The sequence below is a fragment of the Antrostomus carolinensis genome, unplaced genomic scaffold, assembly GCF_000700745.2.
Source record: "Antrostomus carolinensis isolate BGI_N321 unplaced genomic scaffold, ASM70074v2 scaffold1519, whole genome shotgun sequence".
In the NCBI taxonomy this organism is placed as follows: Eukaryota; Metazoa; Chordata; class Aves; order Caprimulgiformes; family Caprimulgidae; genus Antrostomus; species Antrostomus carolinensis.
This window is the reverse complement of record NW_010339000.1, coordinates 18,886-31,566: the sequence shown is the minus strand read 5'-3', so window position 1 is coordinate 31,566 and position 12,681 is coordinate 18,886. Positions and strand designations below refer to the sequence as shown.

The window sequence follows — 12,681 nt, the reverse complement described above, 5'->3', positions numbered from 1 at the left end:
GCAAATTTTGTCACTCTGAAGTATATACAGTGTGTTAGCATTAAATGGATTTTATGCTTTTTTTCATGAACTAATAACATTCAAAGATTAGATGTGAGAAATACCTTTCTCATTTAAGAAGGAAGGAATCCATGGTAGATTGCAGAATTAATCCAAAGGAAAATTAAAATAAAGCATTTTCCCCACTACAGTTATTTTCAATTTTATGAGAAGTAAAAGGCTGTTCATGAATGGCTTTTTTCCAGGCAAAATGTTGGAAAAATGTGCTGTGAATAAAGAAGGTTTTTGAATATGCAAAGGTCTCCATTTGAGGATGTCATTTTAAGACATGCTGGCTTTGATGGCAGAAATTCCTACCCCTCCCATTACTTATTCCCACTCCTGTGTCAGGGCTCACTGTTTCATTACTAGCAACCATTAGTGCAGTCTGGCAAGCAGTTCTGTCAGCCCAGCTGCAGGAAGAGAAGAGGGAGCTGTGCTGCAAGAGCAGCATCTTTATTCCCAAAATCAACATCTAGTGACACCAGGAAGACTGCAGGTGCATGTGCTTTATGCACAGTCTGTGTACCTTAAGTCTACAATTTATACAGTATTTAAAGATCTCCAAATTTAAGTATTACCTGTACACTGTGACTTACATTTTTTTGCTAGCAGACTTTTTCGTGGAAAAAAGTGGCAACCATAGTAACTGTTCTGAGTGCTCATCTGTGTTCTCAGTGGTACATAAAGTGCTGTGTGGCTGGAAAAAATCCCCTGTGCTGGAACTGTCAGTGATTGCATTTTGAACCTGAGTGGGAGTACTATCTGGAAACAACACAAATAACATGTTCTGGAAGTACTCCTTACAACAACCAGGACACCCACTGTTGTGGGTGTAACAATTCTCAGCACTGGCACTAACCATTTTTATACTGTGTTATTATGTGATAGTATATGAATGACTCCTCAACAATACTGACTAAAAAACTTACAGACATCATTGTCCCATGGTTAAAACAAAGCCCTGACTGCAGTTTTGCTTGCCTCTAAACCATATTTTAGGAAAACAAAATATGGCAGTCCTCCACTAATCAGGCATCAAAGTCCATGACCAAATTCGGAGCAGTAGCTGGCAGTGCAGCTTCAGCATTCATCATCGAGTTAACTACAGTTGTCAGAAATGTCCTCTGAAGTCTGACGCTTGCTCTGGTGGTGCCAATTGCACTGCTGCTTAAAGTTACTCTTCTGCAGTGGTCCTTGTCACAGGATCTCTAGCTCCGTGAAGGAGACTGTGTCATCGTTACATTTTTGGTTGTACTCAAGTGAGATCTGGAGGGTAATTATGAATGGAATGCAGATGATGATCACCTCATTTCTGTACTCTCTGACTGCTCAGCTATAACAAAAGCTGTCAACGTGCCAGGGATGAGTTGAAGAACTCACTTGGATCTTGTACAGAGTCTGGGAGCTCAGTTGCAATCATCTGTTGGCCAAGTGTGTTAGGATTTTAGTGGGAGTTAAAATGCCTCTACTATGTAGAAATCACTTTGTCTTGTGCTTAATCTAGCAGTCCTGCAAAGTGTCCTCAAACCACTGTCAGGGACAACAATGAGTTGTTTTTGTTGACACTTGAGGACACTGGGAGCTTCCTGTTTGTTCTTGTGTTGTCTGTATGGTTTCTTATAAATTGCAATAAACTGCAAGATTGTTGGTAATCAGCTTACCTTGTCAGATCAGTCCCACTAGGCTTTTTTTGGTGTCACTTCTCCAGCTAATGGCTGTGCTGTTGAGGAACACCAAACTTGCACAAGTCTTCAAGCAGTGTTGTTACCATGGAATAGTTTTGCAAGCTTTGACTCTGTCAGACAATCTGATTTTGTCCAGACTTTTTTACTAGCTTTGTAAGCTTAAAAAATCACAAGCAGAAACTATCCCAGGAAGGACAGTATCTGCAGTGTTTTTCAAAACACTCATGGCAGGAAAATGCATGAGTGGCAACAGTTTTGTTTATAAACAGGGACTTTGTCATGGGACTAATGTTAAGACTTAGTCCCAAACAAAATGGGGTTGCATATAAGTGTGAAGATCAGAGCCGCCAGACTGCTGTCCATAACTTTCCAGCATGTACTCCAAATCTTTACAGACAAAAGGTAAACGTGCAGGTGTAAGGCAACACCAGAGCTTATTGTTACTTGGCTCTTTGTTTACAAACCATTGCTGTAAAAGATCTACAGGTCTTATTCTGCCTCTTGGGCAGTGAATCAGTGACCAGCCTCAAACAGTATTCGCACAAGTCTCCTGAGGAGTCTTTCCCTTTTACAATAGGGGAACCCTTCTGATTAACTTGTTTGCCAGCACCTATGGTGCAAAATGTCAGATGTTTGTTTTTTTTTTTTAGCCTTGCTGCCAGATGCCTTCTCTTGCTGTGGAACACAGGCTTCCCCTGTGTCATTTGTCATCCCTGATTCCCAGGATGAGTTTCAAGATTAGAAGAGACAAGGCCAAGATTATTCTGGTAGCTTTCTGTTGGCTAGGTGCAATTCTATCTCTCAGCTGTATAACTTTTTCCCAGAGTTCAACCAAATCGTGGTTGAAAGATTGGGACTCATTGTACCATCTGACCGGATGAACACCTCAGGCAAGGAGTTCTCCCTACCACCATGGAAATCAAAAAACTGTGTGGGAAAACAGTTTTCAAAACAACAGGTTCTTCAAAGTGGTAAAGACTTTAAGGACAAACCAGAAGCCTAAATACAGCTGTCTTACTGGTGTCTCAAACTAATCAACCTCCTGTCGAGCTCTGAGGTCTAATTCACAGTGATTTCTGTTTCCATCTCTGTGCTGTTGCTTTTTTTTTTTTAACTCACCTGCTCCTCCCCACAGTATCAAGTTTCTTAGGAATACCACAGCTTGCATGCTTCAGTCATGTACCAGTGTCTTGGTATAACATTCTGACTTACATTAAACAGAGCTCCTTGCACTTAATAACCACGTCAACTTGGGGAGAATAATATCTTAATGACTGTGTCATGCCAGTTTAACAACACGAGATTCACAACACATGTGAAAAGTACATTTTTGCAGTACAAGTGAAAATGAAATGATCTGTGTGATGGAGCAAGATAATTCTTATTTTAAAGAAGGAAAAAGTACTTAAACAATATCTTCTCATGTTGGACTGTTTAATAATTTTTTGTTAGTTTGTGGCCTGGTAGCATAAGCCAAAATAATTACATGGTTAAAATTCCAACAGAGTAAAAACTCTCTCTAGGAAACTGAAGGAGTTAAAAAAAACCCACCAACCTTTAAATAATGAAAAAACACAGTTCCCTAAAAAACATAGTTCTGCAACATACTTTGTGTGAGTAGCCCTTACAAAATTAACAATACATACCCATCTTGACAGTAGAACATTAAAGTTGATTTAAGTGGTGTTTTGCTTTGTTTCTGGAGGCCAGTGGTCTTGAATAATCCAGTGAGGAATTTCACATATCTCTCAGGTGATCTGTCTGTGCCAGGGACTGAGTGTACAAGAAGCAGATGGATGTTACAGCATCAAGTCACGCATGTGGCTCTGCTTGCTAGACTGCTGGGTGGCAAGTGAAGATGTAGAGCTTCTTCAGTCATTATAGGTGGAATTAGTTGCCAGCTGTATGTAACTGCTTTGCCAGGTTGTCCTTGCTATATATATTCATAGCCTTACAAAATCTCATGTATGGTTTTATAACCGATCTCTTAACGTGTTGGTTGTGATTTTTTTTTTTTCCCCAATGCAGCATGATAAACCAGGGCTGCTGAGCATGGCAAATGCAGGACCTGGTACTAATGGCTCTCAGTTCTTTATTACAACTGTGCCTACTTCTCACCTGGATGGGAAACATGTGGTGTTTGGCCAAGTGATTAAAGGAATGGGTGTAGTTAAAATATTAGAAAACGTTGAAGTAAAAGGAGAAAGTCCTGCTAAGGTAAGCAAAATCCAAAGCACTTAGGCATGATGTTTATTCTTCCATTACATGATGTTTATTCATTTCTTCTAAATGCTCGGTGTAATGTTTAGAACTATTAAATGTTAACCAGTTATTTTTACTAACAGTGTTAATTTCCATTTTACTGTCCTTGTTAAGAGGCTTTTGTTCTTTTGCTGTAAATTTCCCTTGCACAAACAATTGATGGATTCAACACAGCTGTGAGGGTGGAAGCCTTTATCAGGGTGGAGGTGGAAATGCACAGCTAGACGTGTAGGATGGGTGAGAAAATGAAAAGGTGGAATTCACAACCCCACCTAAGGGTGTGAAATTCTTACGAATTTTATGTCAGAAGTCATGTTTCTGGAAAAGCAGTTGGTGTGTAGGTCATGTCAGTTTGTGGTTCTTGGAAAAATTAATACCCAACTTGAAGGTACTTGACAGTTTGAGAAAGAACTGTCTTCTCTAATGTAGTAGAACTTCCATGTCTTGTGTTTTGCTGCAGCTCAGCTTGTTGCCAGTTCCTCTTCCAGCCTCTCCATGGAGCGTGGGTATGGTGTTCTTGGAATGCTGCTCCTCTGAAGGCAACACTTTCTGTGATAAAAGCCTTTTGATGAGGATAGGCTAATGATGTGATGGGTTTCTGAAATCAACGCACCCAAACAACAGATGAAAAAGCATTTTTACTGAATTTCAAAAAGCAGTCAGAAGTTACAGCTTTTTGAGGGGAAATTGTCTTAAGCAATACTGCTATTTACACTTTATTTTTTCAGTTGTGCATCATTGCAGAATGTGGAGAGCTAAAGGAAGGAGATGACTGGGGAATTGTTCCCCAGGATGGATCTGGAGATGCTCACCCAGATTTTCCTGAAGATTCAGATATAGACTTGAAAGATGTAAGTATTTTTATTTTAAGATATTTTACAGAATGCAAGACTTGTAGGTAGTCTGAGTTACATGGTATTTGTGATGATGTTTGCTAAGCCTTTTTTTATGAAGAATCGATCAAGGTACTGATTAAATGGTGACATTCAATTTTAGGAAAGAGAATGCTGTGGGAAGGGACTGCTATCTCTTTTTCAGTGCTCATTTTTTCCCTAGTAACTAAAACCACAATTACTTACAATCATTACACTTATTTTTTTTTCTGTTCTTTGTTTCTTTTTACTTTACTTGTGCTGTAGTGACAAATTGCATTTACTAGAACTCCATCTTGTAGATGACTACCTTAATGTTGTACCTGCACACTTCTGTGCAACTTTTAAAATATCCACCCTTAAAAAGATTTAGTCTCACTTACTAGAAATAATAAAAGATCAACCTTTTAAAAAGATTTTTACTGCATCAGAGCTAGTGGTTCTTAATTCCCAGTAGTTGTTTGCTTTTCCAGCTGTTCAAAATGAAGGAAGACCTGTTGTTGAGAGTTAGGGAGCAGACTGGTGGAAACAGCTCTTCTGCAGGTTTTTACTTTATCATGAAAGTGAAATAGACTAACTGTGTAAATCAAATGGTGTTTTGTGAGAGGGGAAAAAAAGGAGGCTGCACATGTAGATTCCAAATACAGAATGAGAAATAGTATAGTAAGAAACCATTACAGCTAGAAACCAGAAGCTCCTTGTATCTGGCTATTGAAAAGCACTTCAACTTGTGAAAATGTTTTTGGATAGCATTTGCTGTGGTTCAGAACTGAAGTTGGCAGGTGCCTGCCTCCTTTAACTTTAAACTTGTTCATATAAACCAACTACAGAAACCATGGTGACATTGGTCTCAAGCTGTGATCGGGTTTTTTCAAGGTCACTAATTCTAGTAGGCTAGAAGTGTAAACTGATAATGTTACAAATGGCAATATATACATTTGACAGAGCTTAAGACAACTGTGGTATAGACAGCAGTAATTATTAACTGTTCATTGCCACTGGAAAAGTAACTGAACGCTGGAAATGTATGCCATTCTGGAAATAGAAATGATGGATTTGATAAAGACAAGCAGCTGTTATTTTTCTCCTTACATAGAGGTTTTAAGCATTTTGAGAGAAGGAGAATTGTGTTGATAGGGCTTCTAGTTTGAGAGTGTGCAGAGTTCAGGTGATTAATACTGTTTCAAGAAGCAGAAGACAATTTTCTTGGGAATAAGGCAGTCTTGGTTGAATACTCTGATTGCTAACATGTCGTCTTTTCTATGAATAATGGTCAACACCTTTATATATAGCTCTGTGTGGGTAGCAGCATTTAGGGGAAGGAGTTGAAAAGCTATGCTGTCTCTGGTATTTTGTCACCCTTTATACTGTAGAAAACCCATTAGGAATTTCATCTTTGACTATTGTGTTCCATAAAGTAAAGAATATTACAGGAGTGGTTTGAAGGTAGTATTATTTGTCTAAGATGGGAATATTTTTATTCTGAGATTTTATAATAAACTTTGAAACAGAATGGACATGGGATCCTAATGTTAAACATCAAGTAATTCTACAGTTCTTTCATAAGTACATTCTTACTTTGTACTTTCCATCTATTTTATTAGGTTGACAAGATTGTGGCCATAGCAGAAGACATAAAGAATATAGGAAATACTTCCTTCAAATCGCAAAATTGGGCAGTGGCAGCTAAAAAGTATAGTAAAAGTTTACGGTAAGGCTCTCATCATTCAATCAGGTAGTTCCTGTAACCCAAACTAATACTGCTATCAAGCAAGGGTACGTGCATTTAAAAAGTTCCTGTTGCTGTGCTCTTTTTTTTAAAAAAAAAAATAAAATTATTTTTAAAAAGAGCCTTCTGAATCTGGAAAACATCTGGTTGATTTTTAGCTACTTATTCAAGTACGTCTTCTACTCATTAGCTCCTAGCTAAGTAAGAGCTATAGGCAGGAAGTATTGTTTAGAACAGACTGAATGCTCCTTTTTAATACTCTTGCTGTGCTGGTGCATAACTGGGAGGAAAAGCACAGCAGTATACACAGGGTAGTTAATGGACAGGAAAGGAGGGAGATACTTTTTCTCTAATTTCTGAAAAACAGTAGGTTTAGGATATTGGCAAGTTCAAGAGAGAGTACCTTCAAATATGACCTTTATTAATTCATTATTATTATTTTTTCTGAGGTTCCATACCATCATCCTGACTCCATGTATAATTCAGACTTGCCTTCAAAACCATAGTCTTTCTGCTTTTGTTTCCATACTGCTCCTTTCATCTTTTCATGCTTTTTGCTTGATGTATATGAACTTCTCCTAAAGACTTTTTTTTTTAAGTTATACTGACCTTTATCCCTGCCTTCTTAATGATCACTGGCTAACTAGCAGTAACAATACTGAAAGAAAAAGAATTCAGGCATATTTAATGCTTCAGCTGAGGTTTTTAACTGACTAGGTTTCAAACAAATGATGTCTTTCTGAAGCATAAAAATGAATCGCTCAATTACAGATACTAACCTATGATGTAACGTCTCCCCCTGCCCTCAAAAAGCCCATCACAGACCAACATAGTATAATTATGCCATCCCTTACAGTTAGTTATCTTACTCACTCTTAAGCAGACCCAATGAGGCTGCTCCAGTTTGAGTAGACAGCTTTTATCTGGTGCTTATTTGTCCTTGTGGATGGAAAGGATCGTAACTTTTCTGGACTAAACAAATCTGATAACTCCAGCTTGTCTTTCGTGGACATTCCCTGTTGTTGTGTCTTAAAATCTAATACTTTACACAGGATGGTGTACTTTAGCTGACACTTAGCCAGAGCTGATAGGAATAAAATAGCTCTTATAATCTCCCATATTTTATGTATATCTCCCATATATTATTTTACAACTCACCTAGCAAACCAATAGCTCTTATAATCTCCCATATTTTATGTACAACTCACCTAGCAAACAGTCTGGCAATGCTGTATTTTTCTTTTTACCAACAGTAACCGTCATAACCTTCCATTCTTTTTCTTGTCTTACTGCTGCTTAACCATAAATAAATAAATAAATAAATAAATAAATATGTATGAATTGACACTTTTTTGTCAAAAAATGTATTACTTCCTGTTGTCTCACTTGATATTCATCTTACTGATTTCTCTGACTTGGAAGCTCTGATTTTGTTTCCAGAATGATTTAGTGTGATTTATAAATACTGTGTTACCTGTTTGTTTTGAACATAACAGTTTTGTATTATAACTCTCCTTATCTTTTTACCCTTTTCTCTCTCTTCTGGTTCTTACAGTTTTGCAGGATCACTGGAGCTATGTCTAATTCACTTTAAAATTATTGCTTATTTCTGTTGCATGCTTAAAATGTGTGAATGTATGCAAACACATGACCTTTATTTTTTTTAAATAAAAACAACAGAAGTTCTATCAAGTGGGCCGTTAAAAGAGTTAGGACTTTCATATCCACAACAGACCTTTGCCACTTGAAATAAAAAACCTGACAGCATTAGCACATTGTAAATTAAGAAGAATGAGATACAGTTTACCCGTCAATTTGCCTGTGAAATAGAGATGCAGTAAATGATGCAGCTTAGTCCTAAACCAGTGTCAGTTTTCAAGTTCAGGAAAAAAAGTCATGAAGGAAGACAGTGGGAAGAAGGTGGAATTAATGCTCATAAAACACTCTCCTTTACAAAGTAAAGTTAGCTTCAGCTTTTAGCTATAAATGCCTAAAGTAATTAACATATTGGTGAGGGAACTGAAGAAGAGATGAAGGTTCTCATGAATGGAAGGTGCAGTGGTGGTGTTGACTTTGCCACTGATGAGCAACATGTTTTTTTAGAATAAACAGTCACTGAGATAAATTCTAATGGTTTCATGCCATCTAGAATAGTCTAAGAAAAAGAATGCTGTTTGTTAGTACAGTGGAGGGATAGGAGTAACAGGAAAACACTCACCAAGATCCATCTTTTTTGTCAGAGTAGGTCTTATATATTTAGTTTGATAAATATTTTTAATAGTGGAATTGAAGCTGCTTTAAATAAGTATCAATTTGGAGAGGCCAGTTTGCATATATCTGTGGAAAGATAGCTAAGGGCAGAACAAAATGGGAGCTGCAATGCTAATACATGTTCTTTGTAAATCTCTTTTTCTGCAGGTATGTAGAAGCTTCTGAAGCAGTGGCAGAGGAGGCAGACAAACCAAAGTTAAAGACTGTTGCTTTGACCTGTGTTTTAAACATTGGAGCTTGTAAACTAAAACTGTCAGATTGGCAGGGAGCCATTGAAAGTTGTTCAGAGGTAAATTTAATGTTTACTATTTTGATTCACAATTGACCTATATAAAAAAATGGAGACTGAAACTACAAAGCTTTAAGAGTCTTCTGACAAGCTTATGATTTGAAAGTTAAAGTAGAAGGCTGATAGTGAAGTTATTACTTTACAGTACCTGGCTTTTTAAAGATCTTGAAATCGAAATAACTCATTAGAAACAAAGGAGAGGGCTGTTGCTTGCTGCCAGAAAACCCACCCACTGTCATTGTTAGTTTTGTTTCCTAAGAGCAGAGATAAGTTTTGTATTACAGAGTTAAACTGTCTTCGTTGAAAGAGGAGTACTTTTCTCTGGAAGACTAGCATGAGGAAAATGTTTTACTTGCTTTCAGATTTGATGGTCTTGTATTTTATTCATTGAAGTGACTTCTCTAAAGCCCTTTCAGGTAGACTTAGTGGTGAAATTAAAACAGTGAATAGGAAGAAGGACAGAAGGAAACAATAAATATGGAAATACTGAAAAATAATAAATTAAAGAAATAAAAGGAACAGTGACATAGACATACTGAGAGCATTTAGTACATTTGAGGAAACTTTCAGTAAAACTCTGAAATTTTGAAGGAAACAGAGTAAAGAATGCCCTTATCTGTTAGCAGAGGATCCTAAGCAGCAACTTCCAGGGCTTCAAGCTGAAAGCAGGAGTCTCAGCTAATCTGTGTGTGAGGCATCTTTAAAGAGCTGGCTTGCTTTCTAGCCCGCTGATGGCGTTACACATGAAAACTGTCATAAACGTATCTTCAGAATGGAAGAATGGGCAATGGGAAAAGGAAAAAAAAATAAGAAAACTGTCTAACATGATATCTGTCATCTAGGAAATGGTAAAAATTGAAACTGCATTTAGATGTTACAGATAGAAATTATTAATCATAATACTTTCCACTGAGGGGGAAAAAACCCCAATAATAGCAATTTTTTTTTTAAAAATTACAAAACTGTTAGATAAAGGCAACTCCACAGCTCTAATAGACTTCTGTAATGTGTTTAGCTTACGCTTCATCACAGGTATTTAACAGCGTATCCGTGTTTAATCAGAAGACCAGTTCCCTAAGATTAACTAGTAGGGTTGAAAGTAATTGTTAAACTTTTATGATTTCCTAAGGCCAAAACCGTTTTAAATTAACAGTCTGTAATACATGCATTATTTGGTGTAAACAAGGAACTACAAACTGCTGAAACTGTTCAAATCAACCTTGCTTTAAAATAGCTGTAAGCACAATGGTTGAGCTAAAAACAAGGAGTGCTACCTATGTGTACACAATACAGACAACACATTTTCTAATTCTTGGCACAGAAGAGGCTGTAGTCTTTAGAGCACAGGGATCAGGATGAGCACCCAGAGTAATAATTCTTATATGATCAGCCAATACTGAAGTGATTTAAAAAACTCTGGGTGCATTGTCTAATGTCTGTAATTCTTAATTAATGAATTAAAGTTAACCAATGAAATTAATAAAGCCACACATTCATGCAAAGATATTTCCTCTAATCACTAAGAAACTATATTCTTTTAAATAATAAAAAGACACACTATAGAACTATCTGCAATAAGAAAAAAGAATGCAATCTTCACAAGCAAGAAAACAAAATACTTAGCTAGCCAAATGAACTGAGGTACTTTGAAAAAATAATTTAAGTAATCAAACAGTAGAACAATCTCTTTGCCTAGCCACTGTATTTTTTATTTTGATACTGTCATATTAGAGTGGGTATATACACATTAGTGAAACCATTCAGCTTCAGAAAGGTGTAATGACTGAACTTGGCAAGGTTCCTGAAGCATGAGATGGATTGCTTTCATGTATCTTTCTAGTCTATAGTGAAAAAGCCTTTACAGGAAATCTGTGTGCCTTCTTCATCATGCCATTTAAGGTTTTTTTCATGTGAAGGAAGGAGCTACAATATAGAGTCTTGTACTGAGAGACTCAAAGTTAGGAAAATTTGCACTGCAGCAACAGCTTTGCCTTGAAAGAGATAGGCAGACAGATATATATATATATATATTATCTATCTATCTATATATATAAAATATATATGTTCCATTTTATCTTCATATACATGCTTGTCCTTCAAAAAAGGTATTAAAACTGATTTATTCAGTGTGCTATAATATACCATTCCTTTTTACACAGTTAGTGTTTTGACAGCTTACCCTCAAACCAACTTGGGATATTGTCTGCTGGTGCAAACTGTGCCATTTGCAGAGATGGGAGCCTGTGAAGTATATGAAATATTAATGTGACAATTTTATTAAATTTACAGGCTCTTAAAATAGATCCAGCAAATACTAAAGCTCTCTACAGACGGGCTCAAGGATGGCAGGGAATAAAAGATCTCGATCAGGCATTGGTAATCATCACAATATTTATTTTTTTTTTTTTTTAATCTAAACATTTAATCAGAAAATTAATTTCTGTTTCTCTTTAACTTAAGGCTGATCTTAAAAAGGCTCATGAAATAGCCCCTGAAGACAAAGGTAAAATAAAGCTGTTTCTTTATAGTTTCTTTATTTTAAGAATGTAACAAAGTAACCAGGGTACTATTTAGTAAGAAATCTTACCAGTGTGATGCCCAAAATGTTGTCTTCTAACAGCTTAAATGCTGATGTATTGAGCGCAGAGCCCACTGAGGTGGAAAACCTGGTTTTAAACAGCAGTCATGTTTCTGGTATGCTGGGTAACCTGCTGATGTAGGTCAACAGCATGACTCTCAAACCACCTCCCTCTCTCACAGGGGCCTTACTAACTTTCTTAATCTCCTGGTCCAACTGGATAAGATTTTTAGCTTGTAAATGCTGTGTTGGCACCAGTACTATGCTCGCTACACCCTCCTCTACCTGGTTACTCTGCCAGGTTAAACAGAGTAAGGGACAATGTTTTTTTGCTGCTAGTGTCTGACCTAATAGAAGATTAAATGTGGTTCTATTATACAAAATGATATAGGTTATTTACAGCAGTGTGACCTAATGTAAAGAGATTACTGTAACTGTATCATGGATTTTCTTTTTAAGCAGCTATCCAGACAGAAACACTCAAAATCAAACAGAAGATAAAAGCCCAAAAGGAAAAAGAGAAGGCAGCTTATGCTAAAATGTTTGCTTGATTTTTTTCTTTAAAATCTATGCACTAACTCATGCAAAAGGATAAATGGAGCTGCTTCTTTCATTTGCCCTGTACTGCAGTTTTCAGTGTTTACAACTCAAAAGTCTAATAATAAAGACAAACTGTTCAATGGTGAAGTGTGTTGCTTTTTTTTTAAGCTGCAATAACTTGTGTTTTGCAACTCAGGTGTGTTTCTAATGTGTAAATCAGTAGTGGTTTAATAGTTACTGCTTCCCAAGAAGCTTGGTTTAACAGTAGGACAATTTAGGCAGTTTTTGTTAAGAGTTTTTATTAGAGCAGGCATGATTCCTTGTAAGAAACAAAAATGCTGGTAGGCATACAATGAAGGTGCAAGTATTACACTTTTTTTAAAACCACTTTACAGGTTATATTGGAGATGGGC

The 12,681-nt window shown here is 36.7% G+C and overlaps 1 protein-coding gene across 1 annotated transcript; it reads left to right on the top strand.

The window, feature by feature from the left end:
- The first annotated feature begins 3,758 nt into the window (after positions 1-3,758).
- Positions 3,759-12,415, top strand: PPID (peptidylprolyl isomerase D). Its single transcript, XM_010175673.1, has 7 exons — positions 3,759-3,944; positions 4,718-4,840; positions 6,466-6,572; positions 9,009-9,150; positions 11,440-11,526; positions 11,611-11,653; positions 12,191-12,415. Exons 1-7 carry the CDS (start codon positions 3,780-3,782, stop codon positions 12,277-12,279), a joined length of 756 nt encoding a protein of 251 aa, XP_010173975.1. The 5' UTR covers positions 3,759-3,779; the 3' UTR covers positions 12,280-12,415.
- Positions 12,416-12,681: the final 266 nt, after the last annotated feature.